This window comes from Salmo trutta, chromosome 24 (genome assembly GCF_901001165.1).
Source record: "Salmo trutta chromosome 24, fSalTru1.1, whole genome shotgun sequence".
NCBI classification, from domain to species: domain Eukaryota; kingdom Metazoa; phylum Chordata; class Actinopteri; order Salmoniformes; family Salmonidae; genus Salmo; species Salmo trutta.
Window position 1 is genome coordinate 48,960,143 of NC_042980.1, and position 15,274 is coordinate 48,975,416.

At 46.5% G+C, this 15,274-nt stretch overlaps 1 protein-coding gene across 1 annotated transcript; it reads left to right on the forward strand.

Annotated features, from left to right (window-relative positions):
• Nucleotides 1-692: 692 nt before the first annotated feature.
• Nucleotides 693-9,155, forward strand: LOC115160578 (uncharacterized protein KIAA2012 homolog). The gene is made up of 3 exons (XM_029710737.1): nucleotides 693-1,015; nucleotides 1,221-1,511; nucleotides 8,886-9,155. Exons 1-3 carry the CDS (start codon nucleotides 911-913, stop codon nucleotides 9,153-9,155), a joined length of 666 nt encoding a protein of 221 aa, XP_029566597.1. The 5' UTR covers nucleotides 693-910.
• The last annotated feature ends 6,119 nt before the right edge of the window (nucleotides 9,156-15,274 follow it).

Sequence of the window (15,274 nt, forward strand, 5' to 3'; positions counted from 1 at the left end):
CAACACTTTGTCTGGGTCTGTCCTTTGTGGTGTTACTGTTTGAGGATGGGTGAAGGTGGGTTAGGGCTGTTGGACAGACAGGAAGTGAGGGGGTAATATCTGAGTTGCAACCACGGCAACAGAAACTCAGTGGCTGAGCTCTGCCTGTACGGAGAGAAACTCTAGAGAACCTAGCAACACTTAGTAACAACAGCTCGGCAAACACAAGCATTAAAGGACAGACACACACAGAGAGGCTATTCGCTTTTTAACGATTCACACTCACCAGTTAACAAATTCACTCAGTTATTTCTTAATGTACAAAAAGCTCCTGTAAAATAGACTTCTCCTTTAAGTTTTTATGCTTTGAAATGTGTCATTTACTGTTATTTTTTTAGTAAAATTACATACTTTTTTTTGTTTGTTTTATAGAGACAGGGAATGGAACTGCTCTCCTGAGGATCTTTCTTCTACAAAAGAACAGGATTTTGTTTCTGAGAGGACCATATCTGGAGCAGGACTTGTCTGAGAGGACAGTGTCTGGAGCAGGACTTGTCTGAGAGGACCGTATCTGGAGCAGGACTTGTTTCTGAGAGGACCGTATCTGGAGCAGGACTTGTCTGAGAGGACCGTATCTGGAGCAGGACTTGTCTGAGAGGACAGTATCTGGAGCAGAGCTTGTCTGAGAGGACAGTATCTGGAGCAGGACTTGTCTGAGAGGACCGTATCTGGAGCAGGATTTGTTTCTGAGAGGACCATATCTGGAGCAGGATTTGTTTGAGAGTACAGTATCTGGAGCAGGACTTGTCTGAGAGGACCGTATCTGGAGCAGCATTTGTCTGAGAGGACAGTATCTGGAGCAGGATTTGTCTGAGAGAACAGTATCTAACTGTTAATCCTTAGTGTTTTAAGAAGCAGCAGGATTTTAGTCATGAAGGATATTGCTCTATCGCTACTGAGTCGAGGCTGTGGTCATGTTGTCCAGTCACAACTGGGCAGTCAAGATGGACGCCTGGAAGTCTACTTCGAACCTAAGGTAAAATTTCAGGTCCTTTTACGCTTGATTCAGTCAGAAAGCAAGTTATAGCACGTTATAAAGCATTATATCTGCATGCTTTAATTAAAGTGTTACCCTTTAAAGTGTTTTGATGAATTTACTGAAGACTCAAATAACAATGAAATGAGGAAATGTGGTAGTTATGATAAAATATTGACAATACAAATGTTTTATTTCCACATAGGACTACTATCGTTGGAAGTCTCAGCCCGCCCCGCTCCGCTTATCTAAGAGTGGCCGTCTGCTGGGCGGCGTAGAACCAGCGCTTCCTAAAACCTACAGCACAAGACAAGGACCCCTCTTCCTATACTACCAGGAAATGGCCATGACGTCATCGTTTCTGTCATCATGCCCCTCAGGGTCAGAGGACATCAGGAAGAGGCTGGCCTCCCAACATTCCAGACAGGAAGTGGAGCTCCAACTGAACACTCTGCGGGACCTGACGGGAGCCATACTGGCTTACGGGAAAAAGCAGGTAGAGCTCAGCCAATAGGAAGAGTTTGGGGCAACAAGCAGGTAGAGATCAGCCAATAGGAGACGTGTGGTGCCTGAGTCACACTGTAGGGCCAACCAGAAACGTTCTGTGCTGGCTTGGATCATTTAGTTTCACATTGTTCTTCATCAATTCAAACTGAATCATTTTTGTTTTGGAAACTCACACATAAAGAGGTTCTCATCTCTCTACTCATTTCCACTGAGCTCTTCTCATAAGGAACTAGACAGAGTTCAACCATAGTCTCTCTCTCTCTCTCTCTCTCTCTCTCTCTCTCTCTCTCTCTCTCTCTCTCTCTCTGTCTCTGTCTCTCTCTCTCTGTCTCTCTCTCTCTCTGTCTCTCTCTCTCTCTCTCTCTCTCTCTCTCTCTCTCTGTCCGTCCGTCCGTCTCTGTAGTGTCTTACATAAGGAATAGAGTGCCATTTGGGATGTCGATAGACTGATGCCTTATCTACCGAGCCCAGGTGCTGCCTGCATGGCTGGGAAAGGGACATGGCTCACTCTGTGATCTGGTCTGTGAGGAGATTAATTATGTCCGTGTCCAAATGGCACCCTTATTCCCTACATAGTGCAGAGGGCTCTGGTCAAAGGTAGTGCACTATGAAGGGAGTATAGGGTCCTTCTTGGGATATATTATATGCCATCCACACAGAGCTCAACTCAAGGTGTCTCCAATTTCCCAGCATTCCATGTCAATCAAACTGAACCCTAAAACACAGTCAGAACTCTGAGTGTGTTAATGAAGTTGTCCATTGGTAGAAGTCCATAATCCTCCCTGTTATTAGCGGTAGGAGTCCATAATCCTCCCTGTTATTAGTGGTAGGAGTCCATAATCCTCCCTGTTATTAGCGGTAGGAGTCCATAATCCTCCCTGTTATTAGTGGTAGGAGTCCATAATCCTCCCTGTTATTAGCGGTAGGAGTCCATAATCCTCCCTGTTATTAGCGGTAGGAGTCCATAATCCTCCCTGTTATTAGTGGTAGGAGTCCATAATCCTCCCTGTTATTAGCGGTAGGAGTCCATAATCCTCCCTGTTATTAGCGGTAGGAGTCCATAATCCTCTCTGTTATTAGTGGTAGGAGTCCATAATCCTCCCTGTTATTAGCGGTAGGAGTCCATAATCCTCCCTGTTATTAGTGGTAGGAGTCCATAATCCTCCCTGTTATTAGTGGTAGGAGTCCATAATCCTCCCTGTTATTGGCGGTAGGAGTCCATAATCCTCCCTGTTATTAGCGGTAGGAGTCCATAATCCTCCCTGTTATTAGTGGTAGGAGTCTATAATCCTCCCTGTTATTAGTGATAGGAGTCCATAATCCTCCCTGTTATTAGTGGTAGGAGTCTATAATCAAACATATTTGTGAAATTAGAATCCGTAAAGTGAAGCGACTGATTGTAAAATTGTACTAGTGGGACAGGGTTAGAGATATCTGTGTGTATATAGCTGATGGTCGGACAGGGTTAGAGATATCTGTGTGTATATAGCTGATGGTCGGACAGGGTTAGAGAAATCTGTGTGTATATAGCTGATGGTCGGACAGGGTTAGAGATATCTGTGTGTTTATAGCTGATGGTAGTAGTGGGACAGGGTTAGAGATATCTGTGTGTATATAGCTGATGGTCGGACAGGGTTAGAGATATCTGTGTGTTTATAGCTGATGGTCGTAGTGGGACAGGGTTAGAGATATCTGTGTGTTTATAGCTGATGGTCGGACAGGGTTAGAGATATCTGTGTGTATATAGCTGACGATCGGACAGGGTTAGAGATATCTGTGTGTATATAGCTGATGGTCGGACAGGGTTAGAGATATCTGTGTGTATATAGCTGATGGTCGTAGTGAGACAGGGTTAGAGATATCTGTGTGTATATAGCTGATGGTCGGACAGGGTTAGAGATATCCATATCTAAATCAGACAATTAGTTGTGGTTTTGTAGAGCTAATCTTAGTAAGTAGATTTTCTTTGTAGGCCTATTTCGCGGGGAAACTTTGAAGCACAGCTGCACAGCTTATTGCCTGTTTCTGTTTAAGAATATTTTATTATATAATGTGAGACACTGTTGTGTCATGCATAGCTGTTCTTTATACGGCCAGAATATTTTATAGGTTTTACAGCAGAACAAATTGAATCTTATAAAAGAAGGACATTTTAATAAAAATAAAAAAATGAACATTGTGATTTTAAAGACACAAAGTAACAACAGCCTATGATTACAGGTCTAGTTATATCTTGGCGCATGAAGGCGGTACACGTACAGACGGGAACGACAGACCGCAAATCAGTCCTTCTGGAAGTGCACCGAATACGACGGCTTCCAGGAAGCAACCCTGACTGGATTCGGATCCGAAAGGTGATGAACGGTCTGAAGGAGAGAAGCCTGGAGACCCAGGGGGGGGGGGGGAATTTTCATACATAGGACGCCGTTTTGTTGATAGCTACAATTGACAAACCTTTTAGACAGTTTTTTATTTTTTTAAGTACCGCATCAAGAAGCGTCTGTATCTTTTCAGTCGAATTTTGCTCCGGCATAGAATGTTCGGTATTGTTTCCCTGACAACAATAAACGTTGCCGATTGATGTGTTGTTGTTTTTTTTAGTCTTTATTTTTATTTTTTAATTGTAGGGTAGATAGATGTGTTTTCTTTTTACTAAATGTATTCGTAAAGTCATTGTATTTAATGAACTTCAAAGTACTTTTCTTAGGAGGGATTTGTTTGCTCCGCAGCCCGCAGCTAGAATTTAATTTGATTGACAGTTCTAGTTGCCTAGTGATGGATTTTTAGCCCTGCTTCTTATTATGCGAAATTCCTTTACTGACAAGTTAAATAACCATTCAGTGGCACTTAGAAACTACACTACACTATATATACAAATGTATGTGGACACCCCTTCAAATTAGTGGATTAGTGGATCTATTTTAGCCATAACCATTGCTGACAGGTGTATAAAATTGAGCACACAGCCATGCAATCTCCATAAACAAACATTGGTGGTAGAATGGGCCTTACTGAAGAGCTCAGTGACTTTCAACATGTCACCATCATAGGATGCCATCTTTCCAACAAGTCAGTTCCTTACATTTCTGCCCTACTAGAGCTGCCCCCTTTCAACTGTAAGGGCTGTTACTGTGAAGTGAAAATGTTTCGGAGCAACAACGGTTCAGCCGCAAGTGGTAGGCTACACAAGCTTACAGAACGGGACTGCCGAGCGCTGCCCTTCCAAAAAAGATTGCCGTTTTGAAACTGCAGTAAAAGTGTAGTAGCTACAGTCGACTGGTATTTTGGACGCAGTAATTGCAGAATAACTGCAGCGTAATGCAGTTATGCTGCACTGTAACTGCAATCGTTTTTCGTAAGAGTGAAGCACATAGCACGTAAATATCGTCTGTCCTCGGTAGCAACACTCACTACTGAGTTCCAAACTGCCTCTGGAAGCAACGTCAGCACAAGAACTGTTCATCACGAGCTTCATGAAATGGGTTTCCATGGCAGAGCAGCCGCACACAAGCCTAAGATAACAATGCACAATGCCAAGTGTCGGCTAGAGTGGTGTTAGGCTCACCGCCATTGGACTCTGGAGCAGTGGAAAAGCGTTCTCTGGAGTGATGAATCACGCTTCACCATCTGGCAGTCTGACAGACGAATCTGGGTTTGGCGGATGCTAGGAGAACGTTACCTGCTCGAATGCATAGTGCCAAGTGTAAAGTTTGGTGGAGGAGGAATAATGGTCTGGGGCTGTTTTTCATGGTTCAGGCCCCTTAGTTCCAGTGAAGGAAAATCTTAACACTACAGCATACAATGACATTATAGACGATTTTGTGCTTCCAACTTTGTGGCAACAGTTTGGGGATGGCCCTTTCCTGTTTCAGCATGACAATGCCCCCGTGCACAAAGCGAGGTCCATACAGAAATGGTTTGTCGAGATCGGTCTGGAAGAACTTGACTGGCCTGCACAGAGCCCTGACCTCAACCCCATCAAACACATTTGGGATGAATTGGAACGCCGACTGAGAGCCAGGCCTAATCGCCCAACATCAGTGCCCGACCTCACTAATGCTCTTGTGGCTGAATGGAAGCAAGTCCCTGCAGCAATGTCCCAACATCTAGTGGAAAGCCTTCCCAGAAGAGTGGAGGCTGTTATAGCAGCAATGTTCCAACATCTATTGGAAAGCCTTCCCAGAAGAGTGGAGGCTGTTATAGCAGCAATGTTCCAACATCTAGTGGAAAGCCTTCCCAGAAGAGTGGAGGCTGTTATAGCAGCAATGTTCCAACATCTAGTGGAAAGCCTTCCCAGAAGAGTGGAGGCTGTTATAGCAGCAATGTTCCAACATCTAGTGGAAAGCCTTCCCAGAAGAGTGGAGGCTGTTATAGCAGCAATGTTCCAACATCTAGTGGAAAGCCTTCCCAGAAGAGTGGAGGCTGTTATAGCAGCAATGTTCCAACATCTAGTGGAAAGCCTTCCCAGAAGAGTGGAGGCTGTTATAGCAGCAATGTTCCAACATCTAGTGGAAAGCCTTCCCAGAAGAGTGGAGGCTGTTATAGCAGCAATGATCCAACATCTAGTGGAAAGCCTTCCCAGAAGAGAGGAGGCTGTTATAGCAGCAAAGAGGGGACCAACTCCATATTAATGACTTCCCAGAAGAGTGGAGGCTGTTATAGCAGCAAAGGGGGGACCAACTCCATATTAAAGCCTTCCCAGAAGAGTGGAGGCTGTTATAGCAGCAAAGGGGGGGACCAACTCCATATTAATGACTTCCCAGAAGAGTGGAGGCTGTTATAGCAGCAAAGGGGGGGACCAACTCCATATGAATGACTTCCCAGAAGAGTGGAGGCTGTTATAGCAGCAATGGGGGGACCAACTCCATATTAATTCTCTTCATGGGCCGGATGTTTGACACCCATAATCTATAATCACCTGTAGAGGGACTCCTGTGTGTACCTGTGGAGGGACTCCTGTGTGTACCTGTAGAGGGACTCCTGTGTGTACCTGTGGAGGGACTCCTGGTGTACCTGTGGAGGGACACCTGTGTGTACCTGTGGAGGGACACCTGTGTGTACCTGTGGAGGGTCTCCTGTGTGTACCTGTGGAGTGACTCCTTGTGTACCTGTAGAGGGACACCTGTGTGTACCTGTGGAGTGACACCTTGTGTGTACCTGTGGAGGGACTCCTGTGTGTACCTGTAGAGGGACTCCTGTGTGTACCTGTAGAGGGACTCCTGTGTGTAGACTCCTGTCAGTGAATGGCTTTACCTCCTAACTCTGGGTAGATTAAAAAAACACAAAAAATAAACTCATATGATATAAACAAGATAGTTATCATTCAAAACATCAATTTGTTTTGTGTCATCAGTGAAAGCATGGTACGTTGGGATGAACCATATAAACAAGCTATAGTTTAACTGTGGCAGGACACGCCCATTCAGGAACAAGCTGTAGTTTAACTGTGGCAGGACACGCCCATTCAGGAACAAGCTATAGTTTAACTGTGGTAGGACACGCCCATTCAGGAACAAGCTATAGTTTAACTGTGGCAGGACACGCCCATTCAGGAACAAGCTATAGTTTAACTGTGGTAGGACACGCCCGTTCAGGAACAAGCTATAGTTTAACTGTGGTAGGACACGCCCATTCAGGAACAAGCTATAGTTTAACTGTGGTAGGACACGCCCATTCAGGAACAAGCTATAGTTTAACTGTGGCAGGACACGCCCATTCAGGAACAAGCTATAGTTTAACTGTGGTAGGACACGCCCATTCAGGAACAAGCTATAGTTTAACTGTGGCAGGACACGCCCATTCAGGAACAAGCTATAGTTTAACTGTGGCAGGACACGCCCATTCAGGAACAAGCTATAGTTTAACTATTGCAGGACACGCCCATTCAGGAACAAGCTATAGTTTAACTGTGGCAGGACACGCCCATTCAGGAACAAGCTATAGTTTAACTGTGGCAGGACACGCCCATTCAGGAACAAGCTATAGTTTAACTGTGGCAGGACACGCCCATTCAGGAACAAGCTATAGTTTAACTATTGCAGGACACGCCCATTCAGGAACAAGCTATAGTTTAACTGTGGCAGGACACGCCCATTCAGGAACAAGCTATAGTTTAACTGTGGCAGGACACGCCCATTCAGGAACAAGCTATAGTTTAACTGTGGCAGGACACGCCCATTCAGGAACAAGCTATAGTTTAACTATTGCAGGACACGCCCATTCAGGAACAAGCTATAGTTTAACTATGGCAGGACATGCCTTTCTAATCGACCTGGCCCGGGTATCCTGGAAGGATATCGACCTCATTCCGTCAGTAGAGGATGCCTGGTTATTCTTTAAAAGTGCTTTCCTCACCATCTTAAATAAGTATGCTCCATTCAAAAAATGTAGAACCAGGAACAGATATAGCCCTTGGTTCTCCCCAGACCTGACTGCCCTTGACCAGCACAAAAACATCCTGTGGCGTTCTGCATTAGCATCGAACAGCCCCCGCGATATACAACTTTTCAGGGAAGTCAGGAACCAATATACTCAGTCAGTTAGGAAAGCTGAGGCTAGCTTTTTCAAACAGAAATTTGCATCCGGCAGCACTAATTCCAAAAAGTTTTGGGACACTGTAAAGTCCATGGAGAATAAGAGCACCTCTTCCCAGCTGGTGCTAGGAAACACTGTCACCACCGATAAATCCACTGTAATCGAGAATTTCAATAAGCATATCTCTATGGCTGGCCACGCTTTCCACCTGACTACCCCAACCCCGGCCAACAGCTCTGGACCCCCCGCAGCACTTTTCTCTGTATATATCAATGATTTTGCTCTTGCTGCTGGTGATTCTCTGATCCACCTCTACGCAGACGACACCATTCTGTATACCTCTGGCCCTTCGTTGGACACTGTGTTAACTAACCTCCAGACGAGCTTCAATGCCATACAACTCTCCTTCTGTGGCCTCCAACTGCTCTTAAATGCTAGCAGGACACGCCCATTCAGGAACAAGCTATAATTTAACTATGGTAGGACACGCCCATTCAGGAACAAGCTATAATTTAACTATGGTAGGACACGCCCATTCAGGAACAAGCTATATTTTAACTATGGTAGGACACGCCCATTCAGGAACAAGCTATAATTTAACTATGGTAGGACACGCCCATTCAGGAACAAGCTATAATTTAACTATGGTAGGACACGCCCATATATAACAGCTTTCTGTCTATAGTTCATTTTTACCTCTAGACAGGCTAAACATATTGCTAAAGCTCTTTTCCTACACTGGGAAATATCTAAGGTGGTGTAGTATTTGTTATGATGCATCTATTATAATTCTCATGAATAATGGGGTTGGTCTCTGTCTCTTTCTCAGCTCCGTGAGGAAGGAGAAGGCAAAGACACCAACCAGCCTGTCCTCCCTATCCCCTCCAATCATGAGACTTACTATCCTCCCATCAAGCCCTTCTACACCAGACATCCCACCAAGGGTTGGACTCCCTTCAGGTCTACCTGGAACCGCCAGGTAGCGCCCACCCACCTGGAGCAGCTTACAGGTAACACGCAGGACAGGCCAAAGGTCAAAGGTAACAGGCGTAACAGGGGGAACATGAAACGTGGCAGTATGTCCACCTTCTGTCAATAATGGCAGTTGGGGAGAAAGTCTGGAAATAGACGGGCTTTGCTTGTCTATGATTATTTCCCTGAAAAAATAGAGACTTTTCCTGTCCTTCGTTTGCCTCTGTTTAACCAGATGATCCAGAGCTGTGTAGGGGCCATGTCGAGACCCCACGCCCCACTCTAGCTACAGGTGGCTTTTGCATCCCCAGGTCTGGCCAGGTAGTCTCCCACAATCCCTACAGGCAACCTCAAGTTCCTTTACCACCTATACCAGAGGTGAACTGCTACACAAGAGACGTATCTCATCCAGCATCAGGTAAACTCAGCATGTTGACCAACACACTGTCCCAATTATCTCTCCTTCGTCCAAAAGTGTATACTTGGTCACTTCCCTTCACTGATTTGAAAGGGATTGAGGTGAATGAAGGGAACAAGCATGGTGGAAACTTCCACTAGCCCGTGCCTCCACTAATCCAATGCTTTCTGGTGGAAACTTCCACTAGCCCGTGCCTCCACTAATCCAATGCTTTCTGGTGGAAACTTCCACTAGCCCGTGCCTCCACTAATCCAATGCTTTCTGGTGGGAACTCCCACTAGGTTAGGGTTAAGGTTAGTAATGAGGGACAGGGACAACAGTAGGAAGGTTAGTACTGAAACAGGGACAACAGTAGGAAGGTTAAGGTTAGTACTGAAGGACAGGGACAACAGTGGGAAGGTTAGTACTGAAGGACAGGGACAGCAGTGGGAAGGTTAGTACTGAAGGACAGGGACAGCAGTGGGAAGGTTAAGGTTAGTACTGAAGGACAGGGACAACAGTGGGAAGGTTAGTAATGAAGGACAGGGACAACAGTGGGAAGGTTAGTACTGAAGGACAGGGACAACAGTAGGAAGGTTAGTAATGAAGGACAGGGACAACAGTGAGAAGGTTAGTACTGAAACAGGGACAACAGTGGGTAGGTTAGTAATGAAGGACAGGGACAACAGTGGGAAGGTTAAGGTTAGTACTGAAACACAGGGACAACAGTGGGAAGGTTAGTAATGAAGGACAGGGACAACAGTGAGAAGGTTAGTACTGAAACAGGGACAACAGTGGGAAGGTTAGTACTGAAGGACAGGGACAACAGTGGGAAGGTTAAGGTTAGTACTGAAGGACAGGGACAACAGTGGGTAGGTTAGTAATGAAGGACAGGGACAACAGTGGGAAGGTTAAGGTTAGTACTGAAGGACAGGGACAACAGTGGGTAGGTTAGTAATGAAGGAGAGGGACAACAGTAGGAAGGTTAAGGTTAGTACTGAAGGACAGGGACAACAGTGGGAAGGTTAGTACTGAAGGACAGGGACAACAGTGGGAAGGTTAGTAATGAAGGACAGGGACAACAGTGGGAAGGTTAGTAATGAAGGACAGGGACAACAGTGGGAAGGTTAGTACTGAAGCCCAGGGACAACAGTGGGAAGGTTAGTACTGAAGGACAGGGACAACAGTGGGAGCATTGGTAAGACACACTTCAGAGAAAGAGGAACGAGATATTATTGGGACGAACCTGTGAGTTAACGGGAGGTATTTTAGAGAAAGGAAGTGCTGCTAGGTTTTAGAAGACACTTCCTGTGATGTATTAGTGTGAGGTAGAGACGGCATGATGCCATGGTATGACTATGTACTCTACACAGTACAGGCCATAAAAGCTTGTGCACTATGTAATGAACAGGGTGCGATTTGGGAAGAAACCAGTATAATCCATTGTAATGAGAGAGGTTCATCAAATCCCCCCTTATAAAACAACTTTCTACCTCTGAATAAATGTTATTTACTGCACATATAGTGCAAACGAGTTCTTCAGGAAGCATGAAAATCAAGTTACCCCTTCCTTGTCTTCCAATCTGTAACATTATGGAGCCTTTATATGTAACTAGGCAACCTTTATGTAACTAAGCAACCTTTATGTAACCTTTATGTAACTAGGCAACCTTTATGTAACCTTTATGTAACTAGGCAACCTTTATTTAACTCCAAACAGTTTCTTATTATAATAATATACACCATTTACCGGAAGCTTTTATCCAAAGAGATTTAGAGTTATTTGTGCATACGTTTTACATATGGGTGACTGCGGGAATCGAACCCACAACCCTGGTCATGCTCCATGCTCGTGACCTTCTTTTGGAGCCGTTGTTGTTTAAAACCACAGGTTCATACATTCATTATGTCATGCAATGTCATGAATCAAGAACAACAAGTCGACATTTAAATGACCTAGTTGTTTGTTTGTTTGTTTGTTTGTTGTTGTTGTTTCTAAAAGGTTTGGAGGAGCAGGAGGCTAGGCTACTGAAGGGAGTGAAGTTTGAGGTCACGGATGAGACACCCAGGGTTCAGATGAGTCCCATCCCAGAGACAGAGCCTCTTTGGCGGGTAGAGAGTACAAGACACCTCCCTGGAGATCCACCTCACGGACAGGTGATAACAGAAACGAATAGCCTTTTCTGTCAAAATACCATTTTGTCAAAAGCGTTTGGTTTCACTACAAGTAAGCCTTGTCCTAGCCAGAACGGCCCATAGGGCAGCAGCCTATCTCCTGTTTCTGTAGCGTGGGGCAGCCAGAACGGCCCATAGGGCAGGAGTCTATCTCCTGTTTCTGTAGCGTGAGGCAGCCAGAACGGCCCATAGGGCAGCAGTCTATCTCCTGTTTCTGTAGCGTGGGGCAGCCAGAACGGCCCATAGGGCAGCAGTCTATCTCCTGATTCTGTAGCGTGAGGCAGCCAGAACGGCCCATAGGGCAGGAGTCTATCTCCTGTTTCTGTAGCGTGAGGCAGCTTGATGTACTAGTACACCCCCTGGACTAGTCTCAACAATTTCAACATAACTGATAATCTTTATTGTATATTCCAGGCTGCACATCAGGAAGTTGGGAGGCCTGTGTTTATACACCCTGATGACAGGTACAGTATCTCTCCGACCTTCTAGAGCAGGGCAGTCAAACTCCTTCCACGGAGGGCCTCGTGTCTGAGGGTTTTTGATTTTTCCTTTCAATTAAGCCCTAGACAACCAGGTGAGGGGAGACCTAGACAACCAGGTGAGGGGAGTTCCTTACTGAGACCTAGACAACCAGGTGAGGAGAGTTCCTTACTGAGACCTAGACAACCAGGTGAGGAGAGTTCCTTACTGAGACCTAGACAACCAGGTGAGGAGAGTTCCTTACTGAGACCTAGACAACCAGGTGAGGGGAGTTCCTTACTGAGACCTAGACAACCAGGTGAGGAGAGTTCCTTATTCAGACCTAGACAACCAGGTGAGGAGAGTTCCTAACTGAGACCTAGACAACCAGGTGAGGGGAGTTCCTTACTGAGACCTAGACAACCAGGTGAGGGGAGGTCTTTACTGAGACCTAGACAACCAGGTGAGGGGAGTTCCTTACTGAGACCTAGACAACCAGGTGAGGAGAGTTCCTTACTGAGACCTAGACAACCAGGTGAGGGGAGTTCCTTACTGAGACCTAGACAACCAGGTGAGGAGAGTTCCTTATTCAGACCTAGACAACCAGGTGAGGAGAGTTCCTAACTGAGACCTAGACAACCAGGTGAGGGGAGTTCCTTACTGAGACCTAGACAACCAGGTGAGGGGAGGTCTTTACTGAGACCTAGACAACCAGGTGAGGGGAGTTCCTTACTGAGACCTAGACAACCAGGTGAGGAGAGTTCCTTACTGAGACCTAGACAACCAGGTGAGGGGAGACTTAGACAACCAGGTGAGGGGAGTTCCTTACTGAGACCTAGACAACCAGGTGAGGGGAGTTCCTTACTGAGACCTAGACAACCAGGTGAGGGGAGACCTAGACAACCAGGTGAGGGGAGTTCCTTACTGAGACCTAGACAACCAGGTGAGGGGAGTTCCTTACTGAGACCTAGACGACCAGGTGAGGGGAGTGCCTTACTGAGACCTAGACAACCAGGTGAGGGGAGTTCCTTACTGAGACCTAGACAACCAGGTGAGGGGAGTTCCTTATTCAGACCTAGACAACCAGGTGAGGAGAGTTCCTTACTGAGACCTAGACAACCAGGTGAGGAGAGTTCCTTACTGAGACCTAGACAACCAGGTGAGGGGAGTTCCTTACTGAGACCTAGACAACCAGGTGAGGGGAGACCTAGACAACCAGGTGAGGGGAGTTCCTTACTGAGACCTAGACAACCAGGTGAGGGGAGTTCCTTACTGAGACCTAGACAACCAGGTGAGGAGAGTTCCTTACTGAGACCTAGACAACCAGGTGAGGGGAGGTCCTTACTGAGACCTAGACAACCAGGTGAGGGGAGGTCCTTACTGAGACCTAGACAACCAGGTGAGGGGAGTTCCTTACTGAGACCTAGACAACCAGGTGAGGGGAGTTCCTTACTGAGACCTGGACAACCAGGTGAGGGGAGTTCCTTACTGAGACCTAGACAACCAGGTGAGGGGAGTTCCTTACTGAGACCTAGACGACCAGGTGACGGGAGTGCCTTACTGAGACCTAGACAACCAGGTGAGGGGAGTTCCTTACTGAGACCTAGACAACCAGGTGAGGGGAGTTCCTTATTCAGACCTAGACAACCAGGTGAGGAGAGTTCCTTACTGAGACCTAGACAACCAGGTGAGGGGAGTTCCTTACTGAGACCTAGACAACCAGGTGAGGGGAGACCTAGACAACCAGGTGAGGGGAGTTCCTTACTGAGACCTAGACAACCAGGTGAGGGGAGTTCCTTACTGAGACCTAGACAACCAGGTGAGGGGAGTTCCTTACTGAGACCTGGACAACCAGGTGAGGGGAGTTCCTTACTGAGACCTAGACAACCAGGTGAGGGGCTTTGTCGTCGAGTTCGGCTCTTCTCTCTGGATCTGACGGGGCACTGCCTGCTCTGGGAGGTCTGGACGTATCGCCAGATGCAGCGGGCGCATTCTTTCCCGTTTTATCGTGGGCCCGGGATAGGTTCAACGAATTGTGTGAGGGGTAGAAATGGCCCGGATTTATCAATTCTCTTCTCTGGCCGTTGTATTGTTCAGTTCAACAGTGAGAAATGTCTCAGTCCCTGGAGCAAAAACGCTGTGCTATCCAGGAGCACGAGTAAAGGACATCCAATAAGATGCTCCCAAACATTTTAAAGCAGTATCCAAATCCATAGGATGTGGTGATCACAATTTAGAAGCCATATCTGAATGACGCCATGGACAATATAGAGCTGGCTGGGTTTACCGTTCATCGGCAGGACAGAGCAGCTACGTCTGGAAAGACGAGGGGCGGTGGTGTCTATTTTTCAATGACTGCTGGTGCGTGATGTCTAATATTAAGGAAGTCTTGAGGTATTGCTCTCCTGAGGTAGAATACCTGATGATAAGGAGTATACCACCTCGGTCACTGGCTTCATCAACAAGTGCATCGACGACGTCGTCCCCACAATGACCGTACGTACATATCCCAACCAGAAGCCATGGATCACAGGCAACATCTGCACCGAGCTAAAGGCTAGAGCTGCCGCTTTCAAGGAGCGGGACACTAATCCAGACCTTTATAAGAAATCCCACAATGCCCTCAGACAAACGATCAAAAAGGCAAATAGTCAATACAGGACTAAGATTGAATCCTACTACACTGGCTGTGACGCTCGTCGGATGTGGCAGGGCTTGCAAACTATTACAGCCTACAAAGGGAAACCCAGCCGCGAGCTGCCCAGTGACGCGAGCCTACCAGACGAGCTAAATGCCTTTAATGCTGGCTTCGAGGCAAGAAACACTGAAGCATGCATGAGAGCCCCAGCTGTTCCGGATGACTGTGTGATCACGCTCTTGGTAACCGATGTGAGCGAGACCTTTAAACAGGTCTACATTCTCAAAGCCACGGGGCCAGTGTCTTCACTGACATTTTCAACCTCTCTGTGACCACGTCTGTAATACCTGCATGTTTCTAACAGACCACCATAGTCACTGTGCCCAGAAAAGCAAAGGTAACCTGCCTAAATGATTCCCACCCCGTAGCACTCACGTCGGTAGCCATGAAGTGCTTTGAAAGGATGGTCATGGCTCACATCAACAACATCATGCCGGAAACCCTAGACCTACTCCAATTCACATACAACCTCAACAGATCCACAGATGATGCAATCTCAATCGCACTGCACACTGCC

Excerpts from the sequence above, each read along its gene's own strand:
- LOC115160578 (XM_029710737.1), top strand. The coding sequence starts at position 911 with ATGAAGGATATTGCTCTATCGCTACTGAGTCGAGGCTGTGGTCATGTT. Across the intron at positions 1,016-1,220 it reads AAGTCTACTTCGAACCTAAG|GACTACTATCGTTGGAAGTC; the intron begins GTAAAATTTCAG and ends ATTTCCACATAG. Across the intron at positions 1,512-8,885 it reads TGGCTTACGGGAAAAAGCAG|CTCCGTGAGGAAGGAGAAGG; the intron begins GTAGAGCTCAGC and ends TCTCTTTCTCAG.